We start from the raw sequence: 27089 nt of genomic DNA, 5'->3' as shown, positions 1-27089 counted from the left end.
CTTCTAATCTATCTGAACTCTTGCAGGCCTGCACATATAATACACGCTATATGACATAAATATCACACCATGGTTTTATCAACTCGAACCACTCATAGCAGCAGTAGCAGCAGCAGCAGCAGCTTTGTGTGTATGCATGCATGCGTGTGTGCACTTGTGTGAATGTGTGTGTGCATCTGTGAGTGTGAATGCAACTGAGTGAGGGTGCGTCAGAGGAAAAAGGAAGTTGCGGGATGAAGTTAAAAGCCTTCGACACACTGCAGCTCTGCAGAACACCCACCACGGAAGAAGGGCAGAACGAGAGTGCTGAAGTCTAATGATGAGATTATGAAAGAAGGAAGGAGAGGTGAACATTGAGAACGAAGGCACAGAACTAGCAGGAGAAACTGAAGGTGAGAGCTGATTGTGATACTCATCCTACACTAATACGTTAAAAACAATGAAGTTTTCTAGTTAAGTAGTGTTTTACGGCGTTTTAAGGCCGCTTGAATGTGTTACTGAACGGACAGAGTGACTGCTTTGTGTTCGCTGTAGGCCAACTGATTCACTACTGATTCTGTCTCAGGCGTGTTTATTAATCCTTAATGGTTCTAGTTTAGAAAAAGAGAAGTTCAACTCACACAAAGTGAAGTTCAGCGTGACTTCATTATGTGTAAGGAGGGCAAACGTCTGAGGTTTTTGTAGGTGTGAACTCTGACGACAAAACCCTTCTTATCTATGGTGTGAACTCCACTAATGATCAAACTAACTCATCTCTGTTTAAGCTGACTGCTTATCTACTGATCTGAGGGGCTATATTAAAAATCAAAAAACCTGTATTACAAAGATAAAAAGTCCAGATAAAAGACTAGATAACACACAGAATGAATTATGTACGAGAGCACCATTAGAGTTCATGGTTTAAAATGCAGAGGAGGCAACTGTACCAATATCTCCAGAGCTGGGATTGGTAGCGTGTAGTACTACATCTCATGTTTGACAAAACCAAGATGGTTTAATTCTATGAGGCATCAAGCCAGCAGATAAATGTATACATAAGATTTCTTAAAACAACTTGGATAAGTATTAATTCCTGAAGTCAAAAAAATGTACCGATGGCTGGTTTCTGAATTGTATGCCTGTGAGAATGTATACGGCGTAGCAAAATCTTGACTTGCATTCCTTCTATCTTTCAGAAAACTAAGATGGAGTTGTGGCGGCAGTGTGCAGCATGGTTAATCGACTGTCGAGTTCTTCCTGACAACCACCGGGTCACATGGGAAGGCGCACAGGTAAATCAACTGTCACACAAACTCTAACATCCACAGCTTCTAACACTCTGTCTTGGCTCCTCAGTTTAACATTTTGTGTATGTGTGTGTGTGTGTGTGTGTGTGTGTACTGTCCCAGGTGTGCGACCTGGCTCAGGCTCTGAGAGACGGCGTGCTGCTCTGCCAGTTGCTCAACAACCTGCTTCCTCAGGCCGTCAACCTGAGAGAGATCAACCTGCGCCCACAGATGTCCCAGGTAACACACAACCCTTTTTCCTGCTGCATTTCCATAAGACATTTCCATAGTGGCCAGGAGGCAGCACTGAAGCCCCTGGGCCGATAGGAAAATACAGTGATCTGTATCTGTCCACATCGGGGGAACGAGGGCAGAAAGTGAGGAGGGGATGAGAAACAACAAGAAAGTCTACACACTGCAAAAACTTTGTCTTGTCAACTAAAATGTGTCTATAATTGAACCTAAAAGTCTTTATTCCACTAAGATTAAATTAAGATTCATTTACAGGATTCAAGCACTGCCAATTTTTCTCTTACTTTAGGGAAGGAAGCTCAAATGCCATTAAAGTGTCGCACTGCTGTATCTGTATCATGTATTTCTTTATATTTCAGTGTAAAACAATGAACCAATGAACATTCAACCAGTTTATAGCTAACATTAGCGCTAGCTAGGAATTTACGGCTTTTCTATTGAGCAATAAAATATGTTGTTTGGCCAAATGTTACTGATCAATCAGGGGGCGGTGAAATTACATTGATTTGTCAGATTCGCAACAGTTATAAGTCTTAAACCCAGGGACACAGCAGCGTGACATTATCCTTCTGATAACAGCGTTTGAGCTTACCGTGGTTAGCCTGACGTCAAAGAAAAAGGCCTGGGTGAATTTATCTTGAAAGAAGTCTGAATAACGCAGATTGTTGACATTTGGATTAGAAACAGGACTAAAAACTGTCAGTGAATCTCACATTAACGGCAGATGCATGCAATATAATCATTTTAGAATAGTGCTCATCTGTATTTGGGGAGAAGCTGGCCAAGCTTTGTTGAGATGTTGGCTTTTCTTGCCCTGGAATAGTTAGCTTTTGTTGTCTCGGCTGGTTAGCAGGTAACAGCTCTCAGCTTACTGGTATTTTTTCTGTTGTCCAGATATGCAAAAAACAGTGAGCTTTAAAGGAGCTGGTAGTTGGATTTGTTACAGCTTAATTGACCTAGACTAGCTGTTGACCTGCTGCCAATATTTCTGCTAAGCTAACGGATGGCAGTGCTTCAGAGTGACACCATTATTCCCCTCTAACTCTGAAAAAGAAAAGAGCGTATTTCACAAAATGTCACAAACTGTTACTTTGAGAAATCTTTCTCCTGGGTCTAGAATTCAAAATATCTTTTTGCTTGGCTCTTCGACTTCATTAATTTGTCAATTTGTATCCAAATCTGTTGTGGAGCTCTGAATGGACGGAGAGAATCAGAAGGGAGTAGCAAAATATGATACGAGAAATGACAAAATGAAAGACAGAGAAAGTGTGACAAAGAAAGAGATGGCCTGACGCGTGGTTGACCGAAACGTCAAGAGGGAAGTCCTTTAATTACATCTGATAGGACTCGTGTGAGTGTATGTGTGCAGACGCTTATATGCACGTGCATTATGAAACTCTGGGAACTCCTACGAGGTCAAGAAAGGTGGAGCAACATCCTGTGATTTACAAAAGAGAAGGCGTCCGCTCTGACGTACACACGCATGTACAAGTAGAGGATCTTCCCAGATCTCTTGCAATACGATTTATAACAGTTGCTATTAATGAGTTAGCCATGAGTTAGTATAAAATCCTGACAGAGCAATGTGTGCAGCAGTATCAGTAAGAACTCAACATTTCCTCTTTTCTCAAATTAGAGTTCCTCATTTCCCACTGCTGAGCAGACAGAGACACAGAGAGAGCGAGCGACAGCAGCTGGTGCAGGAAGTTGTGTAAAACGAAAAATGTCTGACCACCATGTCGCTCTGTGTGCTGAGCTCTCTGTGGTGGCTCATGTTTTAGAAATAAAACTCTGCCATTAGTGCTGCTTCTTTTAGACAGATATTAATTATGTTTCAACTGTTATCGGTGTTCATGCTCATGTGGTCCCTGTGGCTGAGCAGCGTGTGCATACACAGTGATATAGTTACCTCCGCGAAAGAGGTTTTCGATCGTTTTAGCTTGTCTTTTATCTGTTTGTCTAAAGAAAAGAAAAAAAACTACAGGCCCAATGTTTATGAAACTTGGTGCAAGGATGTAGCATGGGCAGAGGAAGAACTTTTTTGGACCATATCAAGATCTTATTAATGAAAAGCAATAAATAGTACATCTGACCTAAGAACAAAGGTTTCTTCCTTTTCTAACATTACTCTTTTGGAAACAAGCTGCCAAGTTAGGCTGCGCGGTGGTGAAGTGGGTAGCGCTGTCGCCTCACTTGGAGGTTCCTAGTTCTTATCATGGTTTGGACGAAGTGGATCTTTCTGCGTGGAGTTTGCATATTCTCCACCTCCCACAGTCCAAACACAGCCTTGTTAGAATAATTAGTGACTCTGAAATTGTCTGTAGGTGCGAATATGAGTGTGAAAGGTTGTCTGTCTCAATGTGTTAACCCTGTGATCCCACCCAAGGATAGCAACCCCAGCTACCCTGAGCAGGGTAAGCGGTATAGATAATGTATGGATTGAAAGTGTTTTCATTTTTGACAAATTACGATTAGTTAGTTAGTCATCAAGTTAGTCATTACCATATTTTGTCATCCTTCTTTTGGAAACATATCCAGCTCATAGTGGTTGTGATTGCAGATTTGCAAGACTGGTCTTAAAGGAGGTCTGTGCTCTCCATGTTAGTTTTTATGTGCAATTATTTATTTGGTTACTCTTTGTCACTTAATGCTGGAAAGTTAAAGAATTCCCCAAGAAGACAAACAGCAGGGCAAACATAACATGTAGCTAAACGTTTATCTGTCATATCTGCTTGTTATTGTGTTGTGTGAGACTGCATGTAACACTTTATTATAATTTACAGTTTTAATGAAATGCCTCAACTACTGTTGGACGGATTTCAGTGAAATTCGGTACACACATTCATGTCTTCATCAGGATGAGTTGTGACCAAAATCAGACTTAGACTCACCTTTATGTACCTTATTTAATCAAGAAAGAATTTGACTACAGTTTTAAATTGCTGTAAATGTACGAACACAATTTACAGGAAGATAGAAAAACAAAAGCAGCAATGCTGAAGAGAAACAGACATAAATAGAAAAAAGGATCTTATACATTCATATAGTATATAAAATGATATCTATTTAAACATGTGCTTATGTTAGCTTGCTGATATTAGCATCTAGCTTAAGTAGCAAGCACAGGCTCTCAAACCTGCTTGATTGGCTGTATAAGCTTGTTTTTGATAAACTACTAAAACTATTGACAGATCATCAAAGCTGTCGTTGATAAATAGTTTGTTGATGAAGTAATCAATTAATCATAACGGGCGCCGGCTTCGCTCAGTGGTTAGCTTGCACATCCCATGTGCAGAGGCTCAGTCCTTGTTGGGGCCCCGGGTTCAACTCCCACCCTCGGCCCTCTGCCGCGTGTCGAACCCCCACTCTCCCTTCCCCTGTTTCCAACACTATCCACTGGTCCCTCTGTCAATAAAGGCATAAAAACAGAAGAAATTTATCATATCAGTAAAGGAAAAGTAATGTTTGTCTGTTTGTTCTTTTCAGTTCCTGTGCCTGAAGAATATCCGGATGTTTCTGGGAGTTTGTCAGGAGAAGTTTCGTCTTAAAAAGAATGAACTTTTTGAAGCCTTTGACCTGTTTGATGTCCGAGACTTCGCAAAGGTATTACTCCCCAAATAATCAGTCTGTCTGTCTGTCTAATATGGTACAGTAACTGCAACTCCTGCATGAGGGAAACGCTCTGTGCACTCATACTCCAGTCATTACGGTAGAAGTCAGATGCGTGAACACAGAGTCCTGACTCCTCACTGCAGCTTGCAGACACCCACATACCCCCCTAACAGGAAGTAGTTTGGTGATTCTTTCGTTGAAGTGGCTGAGTGAACAAGTGATTTTAGTGTTTCACAGGTTTCTTTCAGTTTCCATGCAGTGCTGCTACAGCACTTTGGTACTTTGGTGTGAACTACAGCTTATTTGAAATGTGCACTTGTTTGATTTGAATGTAAGAGGAAGCAGTATCTTTAAGTAATGAGCCCACCAAAGATGGACCCCCACCCCACTGTGGTTTGTTTCTTACAGTATGTTTTTCTTTCTGTTTAGTTTACAGTCACTGAGCTTCCGGTTACACTTTACTGCTTCTAGTCAGTCAACCAGTGCAATAAAATATAGTAAACACACAGGTGTGGTGTAATCTGTACATTGAATTACAGTAGTAGAAGAAGTATGTACATCTATTACTTTAGTAAAGCAGTAGAACTAAACTAAAGTATTGTCAAATTAGTCAATTCATGTGTTTTTTACTCTGAACTTCTCCTACAGATTTTCACTTCTTAAGTCTGTCCTCCTCTCTCTGTCTTGAGTGAAAAGTAGAAGTCAAACTGAAAAGTTAAGCAGTACTGACTCACAAATGGGCTCTTAATTTGCAGTATGTGAGATTTATTGCCGAAGTCTCGTGCTAGATAATTTATTTTTATATATATAAAGAGAGGAACCGACTTTTGATTTTAATTTTTCTCTTCAACTCAAGAGAAAGTTTAAACTAGAGCCAAAGTCAAAGATGTTTTTTGAAGAAAGACAAATATGTTGAATGTTGTATAATAGGCAACACGAAGAAGGCAGAAGCAGATATTAGAGCTGGTCAGTTTCAGTGGTCGTCTGTGACCTGTCTGAGTTTCTTTCTGATCACTTCTCTCATGATATTTATTGGTCGTCTGAGATCACTCAACATTTCACCGCAGTTCTGAGGTTGAACAGTCAAACAGTGCTCGAATAAGAGTGAAACAAGGTCAGCGTTAGTGTTTAATGTGTGAAACAGCTCTGTGTGTCTCTCCCTGCACGACGTATAGTCTGCTAAACATATACTTTGTCACCTTGTGTGTCTGTATCTGTGTGTATGACAGGTCATAGACACTTTGTCCATCCTCTCTCATACACCCACTGCTTTACAAAGAGGACTCCAGTAAGTAAAGTACTTTCTCTCTTACATCATTTAAGTATTACTGCAGTTTTTTGCCCTGTATTCTTTTAGCTCCCCAACTTAGCATTCATAAGTAATTTATAAACATTTAGTAAATTATTTTAACATAATAGTATGTAGTAGCAGACATGACATTAAGTGTTTATTAATGTCCAATTATAAGCTTTTATCCTATGAAGATATGTTCTATATTATTACAACTATATTTTACTATATTGCAGTGGTAGAGGAAGAACTCAAGTAAAACAGCAAAGCATTTAACTATATTTAAAGACCCCCTCCAGTGAAACATCTCCATGTGGTGTTCTTCATGTGCTACAAGACATATCAGGGACAACATGAGCAGTCATCTCCATGGCTGAGCCTGTCTGCTTTTAAACTGCAGTGTACCAAGGACAGGCTGAACAACACGTTTTCAGATTTTCAGGTTTGAGACGTCACAAACCTAAGGAGCCAATCCCGTTAATGGACGGGGTGACGCTATGCATATCATTATGTGCAACCTATGGCAACCACTTTGGCGATGTGCGAGCCAGCTGTAACCGTCATTTTTGCAAACTCACTACTGACTACTAACATTAACGTTACCACTACTAATTACTACATTTCAAGCTAGCTGAGTTTCAACAAGTTGCCACTAAACGATAGCAGAGATGAGTTTTGTGACGCAACGGAGGGGGCGGTTAGGTATTTGCATAGTGGACGGGGACTATGCAGATTCGTGAATTTTTAATGAGGGAGAAGGAGGGGATGCCTTAAGAGGATTTTTACTCAGTAAATGTATTTTGCAGAAAAAAACATATCAGACACAATTTATTAATTCAAGCAGAGCATTTTATACGTCTTAAAACACGACTGGAGCTGCTCTTTAATGCACCAAAAGTTATAAACATTAGTGTCTAGTGCTAAATGCTGGTTTAGAGAGTTACCACAGCTGTAGTGGCAGCATGTGTACCTCTGCACAACCCTGATTTGTCTATAAGAGCATTCGTCACTTAATAACAGCATTGATGTGTTTATCATTCTCCCTACACCTCACACTCACGCACACTTTTCCACCTTGTCCAGGCCTTTTCCTTTGGAAGGATGTGCTCCTGATGACGAGATCTACAGCGGCCTGTCTGACCTGATAGAGTAAGTCTTTTAAAATATTCAGTAAGTCTTTTAAAATATTCATCTTGAGAATGAAAGAAGTGACCTTAAAAAGCGTCCTCTTATTTGTCATCATTTTTTTAATGCTTTGTGTCTTAAACCTAACTGGAAAGTAGTACCAATAATTAATCTTTATTTAAATAATCTTTAAATATACAAGAGAGTCCACTTTCGATGTCTATTCATAATTAAAAGAAGGGAGTAGCCATAATAGAGGTCAGTAGATGAAGACAAATGGCACACATAAGATTATTAATAGGATACCATGCCAATTATATGAAATCCCATAGAGTCATTGTATTGCCATTAGAACAAAATATGCTATGTGGAGGCTGAAGTCTTCTTATTATGAATAATCGTCTCTTTTCAAAAAATATCCTTAAATCATGACAAGGCATCATTTTTACTAATAAGGTTTGTAAGAAAAACTCCCTTTTAAACACGGTAGGTCACTAAGATGACAACTACATTAGGAGAATCCAATATGGAGAAACATCAATCACCCCAAACTCATCTTTAATTTGGTACATGAAAGCATTATGATCTTACAAGAAACTGCAATGCTGTAGACATTGGAGGTCCAAACACAAAAAATATCATTTAATTCAATCTTTTTCTTTATTCAGTGTTTTTTGTTCTTTACTTTGTTCCCTAAAAACTTCTGTGTACTGTATGTTCAAAGAAAACAGAAGTAAGATTAGTTGAGGACTACTGAGAAGTTTAAGTTCTCAGCACAAACTCTGTGAACCGCTTTCACTTTTATACGGCATAATTATCAACCTATCTACACTAACAGCATTTTGTATTTGAACATGTTTTCTAGTAAGTAAAAAGTGATGAAGAATTTTGTGTCTATCAGTGATACAGTGGATGACGATGATGACTTGTACGACTTTGTGGAGGACGAGGAGAATGAGGGAGATGAGATCTATGAAGACTTGATGAGGACGGAGGAACCACCTGAAACTGTGAGTGAATCCCAGACTACATAATACCCTAAATAAAAAGAAGGGTTTGGCCTGACCTTCTGCAACCTGTGAACTCTGCAGCTCTGACTATGGCAGTTGTGCCATGTGAAATAATCCGGGGTACAGTCTCTGTCAAAGTCAGTGGTTCCCAATAATTTGTCCTTTTTATTGGCTTTATTTCTGTGGCTAATTATTCAGTTATTTGCAAGAAAACAAATGTCCAGATTAGAGCAATAATTTTCAACCAGGGATACTTGTAGCTCAGGGGGCACTTGAGAAGTTACCATGTGTATGCTGAAAGATTGAGCAGATTTAAGTGATAGATAAACGGTTCAAACGTTACCAAAACGAATGCATATATGGTTAAATTAGTAAGCTAAAGTGTTAGATTAAGCTTTGAATGGTAAGCTAAACTAATGTATAAATCACTGATAGCACAAAGTTTCTGTGTGTGGGGGTGATGCACGGTGAAAGCTAGCATAGAGGTGGGTGGTTCTGGGACGCTAGAGCTAACTGTTGAGGCTCTCTGAGGTGTTGTGGGCCTAACTTGACGAAACACCTCTGAAAGGAGGTGCCCTCTTGATAACCCTGTCGATGCTACCTCTCGCTGCCTATCTAACTACAGGTTTAAGTTGTGGGGGCCAGCGGAAGTCATGTGGTAGGTTGTATCAACGTTCAATACCTGGAGCTTGCATGAACAAAGCCCGGGTCTAATGAAGGTGGCAATGCTGCTTGGGTTGCGGGGACTGATAAGGCTCATGTGGTAGGTTAATTATAGGAACTAAGATAAGGGCACAAGAGGAGGGGTTTATTTACTGAGCGCTTATCCTCATTAGGGCACAAGTATCTTGTGTTTAATTCATAAGTTTAAACATGGATAATATATATTGTGACCCCTTCTGGGTGTTTAGACCCCAACTTTGAGAACCATTCACCCTAACCACAGAGAGTTGTGCAGAGATGTGTTTCCATTTGCAGATAGCAGCTACATTAACAGATGGATTCAGATAGAAGCCCCCTCATGGACGGGCATTATGTGTAAATGTCACGCAGCTACATAATTCATAAAGGCACAATCTGGCTGTGAGACGGCTGGTGTAAATGACGCCTCAGGCAGGGTCAGAAAATAACGGAGCCTCAAGGGGAACAATCAGGATGTGCCACTGAAATTGAAAAGCCTCCACTTATTGCTGTAGAATTTTATGCTGTTGTTTTTATGTTTTTTGGCAAATATGAATGCATCCAACTGACTACTGCTTAAGTTAGTCTGTGTGAGACAAATTTCTTCTCAAAACAACAACAAAAAACGCACCAAGTCAGCAAGAAACACATGTTACAACCAGTGAAGTGCTTGAAGTGTGAAAGAGGCCAAAAACAGATTGTTCTGGAAGGGTTGTCTTTTGTTTTCAGCTCCAACATGTAAGTTATAACAAATCACAAAGCTTCAAATTGTGTCCTTTACAACTAACATGTAAAATTAATGATAAAAAAACACCAAGGTAGACTTATGCCTTGGAAAATACCCTGTGGTCTGGTCTCATTGTGCTTTATATGACAATTTTGTGTGTGTGTGTGTGTGTGTTTTTGCAGCAACAGAAAACTGGGGTGGATAAACGAGAGTGCTGCCTGCAGGAGATCAGACAGACAGAAGAGAAATACTCTGATACACTGGAATCTATATTACAGGTGTGCACGCATATTTAATCTGTCAACACATGATTCGTTTGTTTACACATTAATCACACATAAATCGATTAATCGCACACAGAAAAACATACAGATACAATTTCATGCATATTAAACAATAATGTCCTTATTTTGCAGCACTTTATGAAGCCTCTTGAAAGGTTTCTCCAGCCTCAGGACATTGAGACTATCTTCATCAACGTACAGGTACAGGAGGAGATTATCTAAACACCTGTTCACATGTTGTTTTTATTATGTATTAGCCATGTTTACATGTCTTCTTTGTATGTGTCTGTGTGTGAAGGATTTGGCCCACACCCATCGTACTTTGTTAGAGGAGGTTCGGACATCCATCCTGACTTATGGAGCCAGGAACCTGTACCAGGTGTTTCTGAACTACAAGGAGAGGTACAAAAGAAAACACAGCTTTGGTTTTATGTGATAGCATCTGATTACAAAGTGTTTGTTTTAATGTGATCTAATGTACTTCCCCACCCTCAGGCTCTTACTGTACGGCCGCTACTGCAGTCAGGTGGAAACGGCGACAAAACACCTAGACAAGCTCTCCATGGGGAGGGAGGATATCAGAATGAAACTGGAGGTGAGGAGGACACACACTTTCAGACAGAGGAACAGGGGATGTGTGATGATAGAGATCATCGTGTACAGTGCTTTCAGAGAGTTTGAGATTCGAATGTGTGCTAATTCATGGTAAACCAAAGGTAGAGTCATTGATATAATCCCAGAGTAGTTTAGCCTTCTTGAACTTAACGAGTATTTTTTTTGTGAGCGGAATGCTGTGAGGGATCATGAACATGTTGTAGCACTATTGACTCCTACTGGTTGCTCTGGGGACACTGTTCTTCTGAAAAAGTGAAGCCCTGAAATACATGAATTCAGTCTTGCAGACATTTTTTCAACTTTAACAACTTTGTTACTGCTTTGGAGAGCCCGCCAATCAGAAGAAAGCGGGCTTGTTGGGGCGGAGTCTCTTAAAGGGACAGACCTAACTGAGTCGTTTCAGGCTGTATGAGGGCCTGAGTGTTTTTTAACTGTAAATTATGCTAAGCTACTCCACAGGTATCACAGAGTGAAATATGAAGCTTGAAATTAGCATAATACCCCCCCTTTAATCATAAGGGCATCTTGGTCACTGTGGGTCTATACAGGCACTTGTTCATCACAATATTGTGCAAAGAGATTGAATCACTTTGTTCTAATATCTCGACAAATACATCATACACACCCTAATGAGTTTTCCTATAGTGATACTCACATTAACCTCAGCTGTCCTTTGGATTTATTGCTAATAAAGAAACGTCTTGCATGGCTGTAAAGTGAAAATCTAAAGAGTTAAAACTCACCTTCTGCTTCGGTTAAGGTTCCCTGTCTGCATTTTAACATACATTTTTTCTGGGCCAGAGGGGATATTTTTGTTTCAGTACTGTAATGGTAAACGAAAGAGAACTGGCAGGGTGGCTAAGTCTGCCACACAACATCCTCTTAACACATCGATAGTTTTTCTGCCCATGCTTACTTCCTCCTCTCGCTTTCTCTTTCAGGAGTGTTCAAAGAGGGCAAATAGTGGACGTTTTTCTCTCAGAGATTTACTCATGGTGCCTATGCAGAGGGTCCTTAAATATCACCTGCTGCTACAGGTATGTTTGACAGGAGTGTGTGTGTGTGTGTGTAGCTGCATCACACATGTTAGTTTTTGTGTGTAATTTTTCTGTTTGTGCTTGCAGGAGCTGACGAAGCACACCACTGACACTGCAGATAAGGAGAACCTCCGCACAGCTCTTGATGCTATGAGAGTAAGTTGTTATGTAATGTTATTTATGTCAGTCACTGACTTAAAGATACAATCTCGAAGATTTCAGTTTTGTTCTCTTTGACGGCACCTTCTGGCGATAAACAGTCATTGCTGAAGCACACTTCCTACATATCCAGACGTGTTATCATCGTGTTACCTCATTCAGCAATGAGGTAACACAATGGTGATTTATTAAAACGAAAACCTTCGATCTTATATCTTTAAGCATTTAATATTTAAACATGAATTTATTTGCCCGTGTGTGTGTGTGTGTGTCTTCAGGACTTGGCGCAGTGTGTGAACGAGGTGAAGCGAGACAACGAGATCATGAGACAGATCACTTCCTTCCAGCTGTCCATAGAAAACATGGTGAGGTCACATGTTTAACTTCTAATCTGCATCTTTTAATACTTTTTTTATATATTATTTCATATTCCTTTAATATTATGTCCTCTGATCTGTAGACACAGTCCCTAGCTATGTATGGTCGCCCCAAAATCGATGGAGAGCTGAAGATCTGCAGCCCAGAGAAAAAGTCTAAACAGGACAGGTGCGTGTTGTTTGTGAGCATAGACTGTGTGAAAAGATGGACGACATGACAGCTCCCTAAAAGTGAAGCCAAAACATTTCAAGCGCCCCCTGCTGACTGGCTGCAGTATAGGTCATAAAGCCCGCTTCCTCCATGTTAACAGATGGGACATGAGTCAAACTATAAAATCAAAATACACGCCAAATAAAATGTTCTCAAACATGGTTTCTGTCGTTATAGTTAGTTCTTATCATGCTGATTTAAGTCCAAGTGTTTATTTTCTCTGACAAGTTTATTTTTAATTACTTATTTGATGCTGTAAAAAGGATGATTGACAGCTCTGTTGACAAATACGGCTCCTGCAGCCGATCTGATCTGGATTAGCAGAGCAGAGGAGGAACGTCGAGAGGAGACATAACTAAAACAGTCACTACAGTCATGGAAGTTTCCATACCTGTGAACGTCTGCTTCAGACCAACACAAGAAGCTGTTCTGCTGTTAAACACGCTGACGTGCAGGATCTTTGCTGTTTTTTCAGTAAGTGAAGTGTTTGTTTTGGAAGTGGCTACGGCGGCGCCACCTGCCAATCTGTACTGCGCAGACTCTGGCTCCATATGACGTCACCATCGCAGGATCTCAGCGCCTATCACGGGGGCTATTTTGGCATCACTTTTGTACAATAGGAGCAGATGGAGATGCATCGTCCATCTATATATACAGTCATTGTTTGTGTGTCAGTATGTTTCATGTGTTAATGCCATGTTTCTGACCTTGTGTTGTATCTGTGTATGCAGGTATGCATTCCTCTTTGATAAAGCCATGTTTGTGTGTAAGAAGAAGGGGGGAGAGACTTTTGAGTTAAAGGAGATCATTGAGCTACAGCACTACCAGATACGAGATGAAACCACAGGACAAAAGGACAAAAAAAAGGTACTTTTACTTCTCTGTCACACCAGTTATACCAGACAGCTCATCTAGTAGGCTTCTGTAAAGCTAACAGTTTGTGTTTGTGTGTGTGAACAGTGGTCGTATTTGTTCCTTCTGCTGGACTGCTATGGGAAGTGTGGGTACGATTTATTCTTCAAAACCAGAGAACTGAAGAAGAAATGGCTGGAGCAGTTTGAGATGGCTCTGTGAGTTATGACACGCACACACACATGCACACACATATGCATGGAAACACATACACACTAAGTTCTTGCCAAAGATTAAAGTGAAGAGGATCTGTTCACATTAGACAATAACACTTATTTCTAAGTTACTTTTTCAAAGCTTGATGTTGCTGCAGCTTCTGGTTCTGGATGCAGACATTCTCCAAACATGACTTGCTCATTCTTCCAGTCTTAAAGTAACGACAATGGAAACGTTTATTTGTTTTTTCCGGACTGCAACCTTTTTGGTTCTCATTACTCTCATATTGTTGTTTACTTATTGTAAAGCAGGTAAATTAACAGATCTAGAAAGCAACTGCACTCTTTGCTGCAAAATGAAGCATTTGTCAGCTAAAGAGGCAGGTAGACCCAAATATGAAGCACAAACACAGTGACTATTTGACTGTGAATTGGCCTTCTCTAAATGGAAGATACTGAATACCATGTATTTCTTTCTGTGGAAAGGGGCAATACACTAGAGGCAGATGAATGTTCAACATGAGCCTGGTTCTGCTCGAGGTTTCTGCCTGTTAAAAGAAAGTTTGTCCTCGCCAGTGTGCCAAATGTTGCTAAGTCCTGCTCATGGTGATTCATGTTGAGTCTCTCTCTAAATAACAAAGAGTGCAGTCTAGACCTGCTCTTTTTGTAAAGTGTCTAAAGATAACTTTGGTTATGATTTAGCGCTATACAAATAAAATTTGATTGATTGATTGACTATAATCAACCTTCAAACACATTTATAGGCCCCAGAGTTAGCTTAAACGCTATGGCTATCGTTCCTTAGCCTGTTGTTTTAAGGCATCCAGGCCAAGCAATCAGTGATTGTTGGTTTAAGCAGATCAACTTTTTCTTGTGTAATGATATACTTTATTACTCCAGATGATCTGTAAGTCAAATGTAAAATGTTAAACTCATCAGAAGTAAAAGAAAACTGATTTGAAACTAAATGAGCTGCAGCCTCTTGTCATCGTGGTTTTGTATTGCATTTGCGTTGACTTTAATGTTGGTTTATTCAGTCTAAAAAATACCAAATACATGCTCTTTTTGAGAGACGAAAGATGTTTTTGCAGACTGAAGAACGTTTGTTTCTCACTTTCCCCAAAGTCAATCTTCCGCTCTGTGAATGCTTGTTTCTGCGGCATGGTCAAAATGAGTTGTGCTTCCCGGCTGCAGGTCAAATATGTGTCCAGAGAATTCCACAGCCAACAACCATGACTTCCAGATGCACTGCTTCGAGGAGACCACCTGCTGCAAGGCCTGCTCCATGCTGTTGAGGTACTTTCTCTCATTTTCTCTCTGAGCTCCAACTTTTAAAAGAAACTCGTCCGCTGGGGCTGAAACTCTCCATCTGTCGTCTGCAGGGGGATATTTTTCCAGGGCTATCGCTGCACTCGCTGTAAAATGGCTGCACATAAAGAGTGTTTAGGCAGAGTCCCCGCCTGCGGACGGAACTCAGGTCTGTATATGTGCTCGTGTTTGAATAGTGAATCTAATTACAACAACAATCTTCAATCACTTCTTACATTGTTTGTCCTCTTTAAATTACAGATCACTCTGGGACTGTGAGGAAGGTAAGACTGCATTTATCTTTGACAGTTTCACTATGTTTTAGATGACTCAGTTAGAGGTGATGAAAAGGTTCTTTTTAATGAAAGACCGCTTTTTGGATGAATAAAACCTTATGCACTTTTTCTTACATGTCACTTATTTTCTCTGCAATTTTGCCTTCACTGGCCAGTTTTGGAAGTTAAAGTTAAAGGCCCATTTTTCAGCTTGAGCAATAGATAAAAAATTGAGGTACGATTGCTTCAGTTCTTTTGTCTATTCTTCCTCCAGAGTAAAACACAGAAGTCCTCCATGCATTCCAGCGTTGGTAAGAAATCCTAGACACAACCAACTCTTTTTACTTTGAAAATCTTGTGTTTATACGACTCAAAAACCTCCTAAATGTTCATGAGTAAATGCCTCCTCAATGCTTCCTCATATCTCGACGTGTCCTCCTTCTCCTCCCTCTCAGGATTTCCAAAGATGGAGGTGTGTCAGGAGTATTATGGCTTGCCCCCTCCACCTGTTGGCTTCGGCCAACCGCTTCACCTAACCAAAGGCGACATCATTGAGCTGACCCGGGCCGATGTTGACCTGCCGTGGTGGGAGGTAGCATTAAAAACCAAATACAAGCTCAGACACTCTGAAAGCTAATGGGGGGGGGTCAGACTAGTGTGTTGTGTTTCCTGTGGTTAGTGTATTGGTGTGAGTTGCTCGCGTCTTGTCTCTTTTGTCATTTTCCCCTCCGCGTCTCATTCTCTATCATCCACTTCCTCCTTCCTGCCTTACTTCTCTGCTTCGGCTGTGCGATGCAGTTCAAAGGTTTTGATTTGGAAACTAAATCAAACATGAGGGCTGAGTTCCTTTTAGCTGCTTTGGTTTCTGGTTTCTGGGTCCTGATGTTGTAACACAGTCAAAATGAAACGGATCCATCTTTATTATAGTCCGTAACACCTGTGCTTTTCCTAAAACCACCAGTCAAAATGTCTGCAAAGTAAAAGAGCTATCAGACATTAACGTTGTTGCTGATCAGTTTAAACTTGTAGATTTATACGTTAATTCTTTCCTTCTTTTTAGAATTATTTACTTTGTGGTGCATTCAGGTACTTGTTGAGTCAAACTTGATTGCAAAGTTAGTTCACAGAAATATTCAAAAGTGGGCACTAAAAAAAGGATTATGACTTGCAGAGTTTCCTGAACGATTTTTTGTACGAGTTCAGAAATTAATTTTCAAAAATCAGATGGTTATGATACTTTTATTTTTCTAAAAGCTCAAGTTAAAAAAAAACAATGTGCTTTGATCTGTCATGTTGTTGAAGTACAACCTGGTGGATCAACAATATTTAATTAAGCTATAACTCCAACTATTTTTATTGCTATAGCGCTAATCTCTATTTACAGGGACGTGGAATTTAGGGATGGCTAGTGTTCTGGTGTCAGTTTGTAGTACACTTGTAGTCCGAGTAATATTGACCAATCACGTATCAGCAGGCTGTGGCATATGCAGGAAACAGTCCGCTAGGAGAGCAAAAGCAGGCGGGACGTAATGCGCCGTAATGACATCCCGGCTCCCATCAGCGTCATCTGACGATGATTTAGCTTCTTATTAATCTCTATAAACAGACAGCTGCATGCTGACAGCTAACACTCTGTTCTAGATCTAAAATTCAACTTGAGATAAATTCCCTTGATGCTGTGTCACGAAAGCCGTTCAGCGTACAGATTTCCCGACTTCCTCAAATGCATCAGAAATGAACGCTCCGTCCTCTGTTCAGCAAACGAGCATTTTAAGGGTAGTTTTCTTCTCCTCTTGAGCACAGACCTGACAAAGCTTCATTTTTACTTTTTACAAATCTGCATCATGATGCTGACATTTCGGCAAATGTAGTGTGAAGCACTTCTGATCAGTGTCAGCCTTGGATGAGTGATATGTTTTAGGGTGGAGTTTGTTAGAGGTTACGTACTTATATGTTGCAATGGCTGCTTGGTCCACTCAGTCCAGGCGTGTGATTTGTTGTTGTATGTCACTCAGGGAAGAAACCTGACTGTGGGACAGATGGGATGGTTCCCCTGCCAAAAAGTTCAGCCCTACACCTCTGTGAGTACGATCCACTGGCCAACACGAGCCCCAACACAGCAGACATCCTCCATGTCACTGAAAATGATGAGGCAATTTTTAATACCCTTTACTTTCGAGAGAGATCTGAGCACGAGAAAACACTAATGACAGATATTTTCAGCTAAGTTCGGTGGTATGTGTCAGGTAGCGCAAGTACTGAAACCAGCATTAGCAGAATTAAGAAGCGAAGGACCGTCGCAACCACGACCACAGGCTTTTGCAAGTTTTACATCTAACCTTTGTGTGATCTCACCCTTTCTCAGAGGCCGACCCCAGACCTTTCCGGCTTCCACTGGTGAGTATTTGCAAGAACAGAGTTTCATAACTTGCTCACCAACCACTCATGACCTCAGAACTGTATTACTTCCTTATTGCAGTGGGCTTCAACAAGTGAGCAAATGAACACTGACAGCCACAAAAACAGAACCAGAAACTGAAAAGTATACATTCAAAGCACACCAGTGATTCCTTATTTAAAATAACCGTTAGTTATACATTACATATCATGTATCTAGTGTTGCCCTTGATGCACTGAGTCTCAAAGTGCTGCAAGAGTAGCTGTCCATTAGATTTGAAATTGATTGACTTTGGCGCCACCTGTTGATAATACATAGTATTACAATGCTAAAGGAAAAAACACAAAGCCACGAACTGACTGCACCAATTTGTACCCACATAAAATGTACATTTCCACAAGCAATTTTCTGTGTCGTGAAATATGCAACAGTCACAGAACATTCCTACACAAAGCTACTTGTAACACTTTAGCTGAATCCCCCTAATTAGCATGTTAACATTTAATAAATGGTACATAACACTTTCTAACCGAGTTGTAAGCAGGTATAAGTGTTTATTAATTTATCAACAACAATAACTCTTTTAGTAGGCATCTATGGGTGGAAGCTTGTGTAAAAGTAGATAATAAATGACAAAAGTAAAAAAAAACAGTTGTGTTCCCTCAAATAAAAGTGAAAAGTTTAAATGAAACAGCCACTTTCCTTCAAGTTATAGATCTGGGATAATATGAAAAGCCTACAGTTTTACAGCAGCACTACTAAAGGGAGTCATAAAGCCAGATGGCTCACTTATCATTGATCATTGCCTTGCTTCATTAAGCAAAGATTCAACATTCCGGTTCTCACTGTGCTTTAAGGTTTGCAGGGAACATGGACAGAACCGCTGCCAAAAACCTGCTGATGTCCCGCTCCGATGGAACCTTCCTCGTACGGCAGAAAGACGGAGGAGAGTTTGCTATCAGCATCAAGTAAGCCTGCGCAAATTTAACAGTAAAGATAACTTTTATTGTCTAATGTCTCTTTAAGTGAGAAGACGAAACACTTGCTTGGCTGTGTTGAATTATAATCTCTAAACTTTAAGTCTATGAGCTCAGGTGTCACTTTCTTTTATAAAGTGATGAAAACAACTTATTACATGAGTCACAGATTAGCATATGTTCAGTGAAACTTTAGGAATGTGGAAGCAACGAATCTTAACAATAAAATGAGGTGAAAAGTCTGTTTCCATTCCTTCAGAGGAGCAAAGAAACCATTTAGCTACCATGGTTACTGACTGACTTTGTTTCCTCCTGTCTTGACCGTTCCTTGTGTTGTATTAACGCTCAGATGTACGTCGCTTTTATCCTTAACCAACCTTCTGCTCTTCCAGGTTCAACATGGATATCAGGCACATAAAGATCACATCTGTCGAAGGCCTGTACCGCATCAATGACAAGAAAGCGTTCAAGGGTTTAATCGTAAGTCGTACAACCTCAGGAGTCCAAAATATGCTGACAGTGACCAGAAGAAATACTCTGAAACTGACGCTTACTTGATTTCCTTCTCTAAAACTGATACATCTCTGCTCTTTCTTCTCCTTTCCGTGTTAGGAGCTGATTCAGTTTTACCAGCAGAACTCTTTGAAAGAGTACTTCAAGGAAGTGGACACCACGCTGTGTACACCTTACAAACAACCAGAGCAGAGCAACTCACCAAACAACACGCCAAACACCACACCAGGTAATCCACATCTTTGTCAATTCACTAACGCCTCCTTATTGCAGTCATGTCAAAGGAGAAGTTTGACCTGTGGGAAATGAGCTTATTGGCGTTCTTGAAGAGAGTTAAATCAGGACACCAACATGGCAATCACATTCAGCCAGGACAGGGTTAGCTTAGCTTAGCATAAAGACTGGAAACAGGGGGAAACAGCTAGCCTGGCACTGTCAAAAGGCTGACAAGATTTCACAGCCATGCTAGCAGCTAAATGTGAGGCTGTTCTGCTTCAAGCTAAATGCTAAAATCAGTATGCTGACCTGCTCAAAATTACTAAGCAAACATGGCGGTGTTTAGCTGGTTTGATGTAAATACCATGTTCACTATCTTGGTTTGTATCGTATTAGCATGCTAAAGTTGCTTATTAGTTGGATGGCAATCTCAGATCCCATCGGCTATAGACTGACGACAATATAGCCTCTGGGGACACCAGAGAGCATGCCGAGGCGTGTAGCCAGTCAACTTCTGGAATCAAGACTTCCTTTCCCGCGTGCTGCATTGTTTACAGAAAAAGAAACCGTTTTTTTTTATGTGATTTACTTTAGTTAACGGGTCTTAAGTTTCATCATGATGCAGATTAGTAAAAAGTGAAAATGAAGCGTTGTCGGGTCTGTCCTCAAGAGGAGAAGAAAACTACTTTTTGAAATGCTCGTTTGTTCAACAGAGGTTGGATCGATCATTTCTGATCGAGGTCAGGAAATCTGAACGCTGAGCGGCTTTTGTGACACAGCGTCAGGTGAATTTGTCTCAAGATCTAAAACAGATTGTTAGCTGAACTTGCTGCAGATGTCTGTTTATAGAGATTAATAAGAAGCGAAATTGTTGTCAGATGATGCTGATGGGAGCCGGGATGTCATTATGGCAGATTACGTTCCGCCTCTCCACACGGACTGCTTTTTTCCCGCATACGCCGCAGCCTGCTGATACGTGATTGGTCAATATTACTCCGACTACATTTCACTACAGATTCTATGAAGAATGTGTAAATAGAGATTAGTTGGATGGAGATGTCATTAGCTGTTCAGGTAAGAGTAAGAGATCCAAGCTTCATTCTCTCAGGACCATCTGTAAATAAGTTGTTGATATTTTTCAGTAGGAGAAACGTTGTTAATTTCTTTCCACTGAGCCATGCTGCTAAAAAGCTAACCGCTTGCGACAGTAAAGCTGACACTTTAGACGTTATATCTAGTGTGCTAATGTTTCAATAAAGCTGAAGCATAGAAATTAGTAGCTGAGGCTTTCTGTGGGGTTATGAGGACTTTTTTTCACATTGGGACAGTGCCGTTATGTTCTGTGTGTCTCCGGGCTATTGCTTGAGCCTGAGAGGGGTGTTGATTTTGATTTAAACGTTTCTTTAAGCTTATTCATGTTGGTCTTGTCCTCAGAAGGCAGCATGAGGAGTTTCGGTGTAGCGAGGGCCAGGTACGACTTCTCTGCCCGGGACCGATCAGAGCTGTCGCTGCGAGAGGGGGACACCATCAAGATCCTCTCCAAGAAAGGTCACAGCGGCTGGTGGAAAGGAGAAGTGTACGGCCGGGTGAGGAAATACACGTCTACACAGACAAAATAAAAACATATTCCAGGTTTTGAGGCGTCTTGTCTGACCTTCACTGCTCCTGTGTTTGCAGGTGGGGTTGTTCCCAGCCAACTATGTGGAGGAGGACTACTCTGACTACTGCTGACGTGGCTCCAGTAGAGATGTTTAGACCCTTACTGTATGTGCAGGGGTCTGTGTGGTGTCTGGTTTCCATCAATTGCATTAACCCATGCAGGAGTGTGTCTGTGTGAGTGTGAGAGATGCTGTTACTTGTGATCTAATGACTGTCCAGTGATGTGAATTAAACTTTTGTTCAGCTGATGAATGTCTGGTTTATGTGTGTACAACTAACATAACACTCAAACATGATGAGGCACATAAAAAAGGTGTTTCCTTCCATTCGGGAACAATATTTATTTTATTTATTTTATTTTATTTAACCTTTATTTAACCAGGTAGTCCCATTGAGATTAAGAATTTCCTTTTCAAGGGAGACCTGGCCAAGACAGCAACAAAAAAAAAGTGCCAGAACAGGCTATCCTACCCGAGAGTATAATTCACAATGGTGAGTCAGAGCTTTACAGTTGGTAATGAACCTCAGGGACGCATGGTAAGCTGTATCAACCATATGAAGACACTGAGCAGAGGCGTGCATTTACAAAAGATCACCATAGTCCAACACAGGCAAAAAAGTAGCAGCAACAAGACGCTTTTTTACATTCAAAGAAAAACACAACTTGTTCCGAAAATAAAAACCCAGTTTCAGCCTCAGCTTTCTCACCAGGTGCAGCACATGTGGTTTAAAATTAAGGTCATCATTTAAAATACCCAGGTATTTGTACGAGTGAACAACCTCTATCTGTTTTCCATCACGAGCGGCCGCCAAATGTACACATTGTGACACATTCTTTGGGTTGGCCCGTTTACAAGTTGTTTTCAAACCCGTTTTGGTGATCTAAACATGCGGACTCCCGAGATACATCACCATTAACCTGTGTTTATAATGTGTCTGTAGTTTCCAGATAACCAATTAGGTATACATTTCATTACTGCCTACGTCATACACCAGATTTGCTTTATATGGAACAACTAAGAAAACAAGTTTCAAGATACAGTATTATATTAATATACATACAGGCTACAGGCTGTTACAACTATAAAATCAGGTTTATAGAGAATCCTTAAAAAGTCTTAAAAAGCATTACGTTTGATTAAAAGACCATAAAATGTCTGTCTTGTGAGAGAGCTTAAATTTAAGGTGATGCCTAATAGAGATTTCAAAATAGATTATTCAACCATATTCATGTGTCTAGTTAGTGTCGTATGAGTTTTTCTGGATTTGAGTGTTTCGTCTCATATTCACACGTTTAGTACTCTGGGTTTTACATTCACAAACTTCAAATGAAGGGCAAGTAAAAAGCAGCAGGCAATACTTTAAATGGAAGTAATGAATTTTGACTTGAATGATTTGCTGTTACATGTAACTATTTTGATCTGACTTGCAACACGCGCTGAAAATCTTTTATTACTTTGGACGATGGATATTAAAGCCGTTGAGTCTCATATGAAATCAGAAAAGCACCAAAGCTACTATTTAAATTAAAAAACAGCGCCAATGGAGTGTAATGTGCCTGTTGCTACCACATCTTCAGCTCCTGCTGGATCACAGATACAGCCATACATACAGCCAAACATGGCCTCTGCTACTCTGAATGAAAAGTGGTTACATATGCTAAACCTGTGGAAATGGTATGAATTTTTCTTTGTTTGGGCCTTAAACAGGCTTTAAAAAGTCTTAAATTATGTATTTTTAAAGTGGTAATCTTGAAGATCTCAGTTTTGTTCTCTTTGGCGGCACCTATGGTGATAAACGGTAATTGCAGGAGCACATTTCCCAGATATCCAGACAGTGTTGCATGTGTGACGTCCACGGCTGGCTCAGGTTGTAACTCTTGATTTTCCTCGCTGACGGTCGCTTTCCTTTTTAGACTGTTTGCTTCATCTGAGCGTCGAGTTTGTTTATTTTTCTTTAGATTTTCACTTATTTTTGAAGTTGTATGTGTAGTCCTGCTCCTGCCTACCTGAACGTCCTCATCCAGGTCTACACTCCGTCCCGCCCACTACGCTCTGCCAATGAAAGGCGCCTGGTACTCCCATCACAACAGGGCCCTAAGTCCCTAACTAGACTCTTCTCCTCAGTCGTCCCCAGGTTGTGGAACGAGCTACCAAACTCCACTCGGTCCGCAGAGTCCCTTTCACCTTTAAGAAGAAGCTAAAGACCCAGCTCTTTACGAACACCTCTGACCTTAATGATATTGATGCTAATGATGACGACTACGACTACACTGATTTTGTTGATGTTGCTGATGACTGTTATTATTTCATAAAAAAATAAAAATAAAAGCGCCCTATACACTGCCTGTTAGCACCTGTGTCCGATCGCACTTGAAGCTGTTTGTTGGCTCTTCCTGACCTCGTTCCCTCCTGTCTTGATCGTTGCTTGTGTTGTATTAACTCTCAGATGTACGTCGCTTTGGACAGCGCTAAATGAAATTGTAACATTGTAGTCTTCCATCTTTTCTTTGTTTGTTCAGCCATAGTAGATTACCGTTTACTCACAACACTTGCAGAGACCGGAAAAGCAGCTGCTTAGCTCCGCCTACCCTCTCTGGCAGACCAACCACTACTGGCTGATGGAAAACACGTCACTAACTGGGCGCCGCTTGTGATTTTTTCTGTGAAAGTCGCACCAGACACCCAGTCCAAAACACTGCAAAGCACTAGATACAAAGTATTCAAATATGCTTCAAGTCATCTCCACAAGTGGTTCCAGTGATCGGATCATGATGCATCTTGGTGGTTGGTTATACTTGTATTTAGAGCTAAAGGCTTTGACAGGGTTCGATCTGTACTTAGCTTATTATACATATTTGGGCACTGTAAGGTTTAAATAAGAAAAGGTCTTTTGCTGCCACAAATGAACACACATTTGTCTGAAATCTGTGCTATAGCATAAAGTTTAACCATACCACCCAAACCATTCAAACACAGTCTCAGGCCAAATGGTGGCAGAAGAATACAAGCACTCAGCCCTGTATGTAGGTAAATATCAGCTTTAATTCCAAAATATCAAAACAAAAATGTAAAACAACTTGTCTGTTACACAATAACTTTTGAGCATTAAAAGGAAAAGCTAAATCTGAGGTTAATGTTACGTCTGTGTGTGTTCTGCTCTGGGGATGCGGCTCCTTCTCTGTTTTAGGTGTGTTGTCTCATCATGGTGGTTTCCTTCGCCGGATTGTATCGATTCCATCCCAACAAGGACGAGGTGCGTCTGTGTAGCATTGATTTGTGGTCCTGCCCTATTGGTAGTACAGCTCCAGATTCATCCCATCGTGGATTTCGTCTGCAGAGGTCGTGGTTAAGGTACAACAGATCAATAAAATTGCTCTGCCCTACTTTCTGTTCTGCCTGATGCAAGTCGTGCAAGAATGAGAAATTGCTGTAGATTTTCCAAGTATGTAAATCCTTTAAAAATAAGTGATCACTTCTTACATCCATAATATAACAATACATTATGAAAAACAATTTAGACTGTAGGTAATATGTCAAACTATAATTGGAGTTTGTCTAAATTACCATGATCTCCTCCAGTGATTTAAAACATGCAACTGTAGGAAAACTGCAGGTGGAATCCACACTTGCAAATCGTTGTGATTTATTTGCCCTTGTAGTTTAAAGATGTTTGAAGCTACTTACAGGATTAAAAAGCTTCTTAAAAAGGTTCACAATTTTTTTATGATATTAAGAAAAAGCTGATTCAAAGGGAATCCTTATCCCACTTATAACATATGACTGGTTTGTTCCTTGCTGGTTAATTACAAAATGTAATTATCATTACTGTTCCGAAGTGATATTTCAGCATTATATTATTCTGTGTTAATGAGAAGGCTTTCTTACTAAAACTGCAGCTCCTCTGTGACTAGAATGAATACTGTCAGTACAATAACACCACCCAAAGATAAATGAATGCCATGGCGGTGGGTCGGGACCCAAAAGTGGGTCACAGAGCAGTTTTTAGTAGGTCGTGGATGTGTGCTTGCAAAAAAAAGGTTGTGGCAAAAAGTCGATGCTGCGCTTTTATGGGTTAGGGTTAGGGTTATGGGTGTGTAAGTGTAGTTTATTCACACTCCATGTATCCACTTGATTGGGTAATCCCAGCTACATTTACATTCTTGAAACTTGATGAATCCTGCAGTAGTTGCATTTATGTTGCAGTTTTTACATTTATTTCTGTGGAAAAAAGGCTGCTCATTGAATGAATTGTAGAGGGAATATTTTCCTCACACTGCTACCTGCTGGTCAGGTAGCCGACGCAGGTCCAAGTTGCACCCTTTTTATTAAATACATTTGAGTGGCTGTGAAATCTGAGAAATTGGTGGTGGTAGGTCCTGAGGGTAGACTAGTTGAGAACCACTGAACGAATGTATATTGATGGAGTTCTCATTTTAAATAAAAAGAAGATAAAACATGACATTTTATCTTAGATTTATTAACTATGATTATATTAAAGTGATAAATAAAACTATATAAAGTTGCACTTGCAAGAGTGACATTATCATAATGGCTGTAATAGACAGACAGTTATAAGGAACAGTTGTTCCACAAATCCTCCACTCCAACCAAGCCCAACTATATGATTTACTTTTAGAACCTAAAATATTCTGATGCTTAATTTGAAAAAGTAAATGCAAACTCTAAAATATACATTTTTCTAAATATTCTACAGTTTAAGTAACAAGCTACTGACATTGAGAGAGCAACGAAACATGTTGTTTAAAGGATACAGTCACCCAGAGTTACATGATCCTTGAATATGGTATACCTGTGGAAACAAAGAGAAACATAAAGCTGCTTATAGAAGACAGTCACAGAAAGACTTGTTACAGTCAAACAGGGCTGTATTCAATAGAAGCATCTTACCATTTCTTTAATACAATCTTATCGCTCTTTGTTCCTGTCTGGGCTGCAATGAGCTTCTTAAGATCTCCAATGGTATCATCAGCGCTGAAAAGTGGCAGTTAGGGAAGGAAAAGTGTAATGTCATAGGAAACATACATGTGCTAAAATCTGCCAACACAGAAAGAGCAAGTTAACATGATAATAGCTAATATGATCTTGTTAATTCTCATCTAGCCCACTCTAGTTCTTTAAATATTGCTGAAGGGCTGAAGTGTACTCTTACTTTATTTGAACGCACACTGTAAAGGCTAAATGTGTAATTGACATGTAAAACATAACCTGCAGACTGTTTAATGAATATGATAATTAGTTGCATCCTAACAGGGAATAAGCCTTTTATTTGTCATGTTTGAGTATCAGGACTTGTTGCTCTGAGAAGTCCTACATTAAATAGGCTAATGCCACCTGCTCATCACCTTATGCTACACGTTAGGCGCATATGGAGCAAGGTATCTCACATGAGGTAAGACAAATTATTATATCCACAGTTTAAGCAAAGGATACTTGCACTTGACCCGGACTTTCTTGCCCAGGCGATCGTTGCAAACCACCTCGATCATCTTTAGTTTTCTGTTCTGCCAAAGAAAACGATACAAAGTTAGCATTACACCTGCGTTTGATGGGTCGATTTAAAGCGTTCCGTAAACCTTAAATACTCGCACATAGAATTATATGCTATGGATAATCTGATTTATTAGCAACACAACAGAATGAGACTGATTTAAAATCAGTATAAAGAAGCAAGATTGTTTGTAAACCGCTAGCTACCATCCGCCAGTGCTCACAACATCTTCACACGTTGTACTGACCAATGTGTGTAATGTTACAAAGCACACACGTAAACAATCTATTTGGCTTGAAAATGTCGAGTGTTGGGTTACATTTATACAGATTTTATGTTCAAGTTGATAATCTTACCTGGAAATTCACAACAGAACAGTTAATATTCCCCTTTTACGCTGATATTCTCTGGAACACTCTCCTTTCTGCTAACCGTAAAGCTGTTTTGTGTTCTAGCCTCTCGACCAATCAAATTGGAACAGCGATGATTGACAGCGCAAATTAGCCAATGACAGGGCAA

General features: G+C 40.2%; 2 protein-coding genes across 2 annotated transcripts; one reads left to right on the top strand and one right to left on the bottom strand.

Annotated features, from left to right (window-relative positions):
- The first annotated feature begins 257 nt into the window (after positions 1-257).
- On the top strand, positions 258-21301 carry LOC138594365 (proto-oncogene vav-like). Its single transcript, XM_069665438.1, has 29 exons — positions 258-392; positions 1176-1271; positions 1389-1505; positions 5004-5120; positions 6359-6417; positions 7504-7569; positions 8447-8555; positions 10146-10241; positions 10380-10448; positions 10546-10649; positions 10743-10842; positions 11804-11899; positions 11987-12055; positions 12337-12423; positions 12519-12604; positions 13378-13513; positions 13607-13716; positions 14908-15009; positions 15096-15190; positions 15283-15305; positions 15571-15607; positions 15752-15888; positions 17312-17377; positions 17662-17693; positions 18552-18662; positions 19064-19151; positions 19284-19413; positions 20835-20986; positions 21078-21301. The coding sequence occupies exons 2-29, from the start codon at positions 1185-1187 to the stop codon at positions 21129-21131; spliced, it is 2535 nt and encodes an 844-aa protein (XP_069521539.1). The 5' UTR covers positions 258-392; positions 1176-1184; the 3' UTR covers positions 21132-21301.
- A 2780-nt stretch (positions 21302-24081) lies between these two features.
- ubl5 (ubiquitin like 5) lies at positions 24082-27020 on the bottom strand. Its single transcript, XM_069666320.1, has 5 exons — positions 26927-27020; positions 26513-26583; positions 25970-26053; positions 25834-25871; positions 24082-24392 (listed from the first exon to the last, which is right to left on the bottom strand). Exons 2-5 carry the CDS (start codon positions 26566-26568, stop codon positions 24349-24351), a joined length of 222 nt encoding a protein of 73 aa, XP_069522421.1. The 5' UTR covers positions 26569-26583; positions 26927-27020; the 3' UTR covers positions 24082-24348.
- Between the last annotated feature and the right edge of the window lie 69 nt (positions 27021-27089).

This window comes from Semicossyphus pulcher, unplaced genomic scaffold (assembly GCF_022749685.1).
Source record: "Semicossyphus pulcher isolate SPU_LCO1_2020_fin unplaced genomic scaffold, fSemPul1.0.p SCAF_17, whole genome shotgun sequence".
In the NCBI taxonomy this organism is placed as follows: Eukaryota; Metazoa; Chordata; class Actinopteri; order Labriformes; family Labridae; genus Semicossyphus; species Semicossyphus pulcher.
Note: the sequence above shows the minus strand (reverse complement) of the source record. Positions and strands in the feature narration are given on the sequence as shown.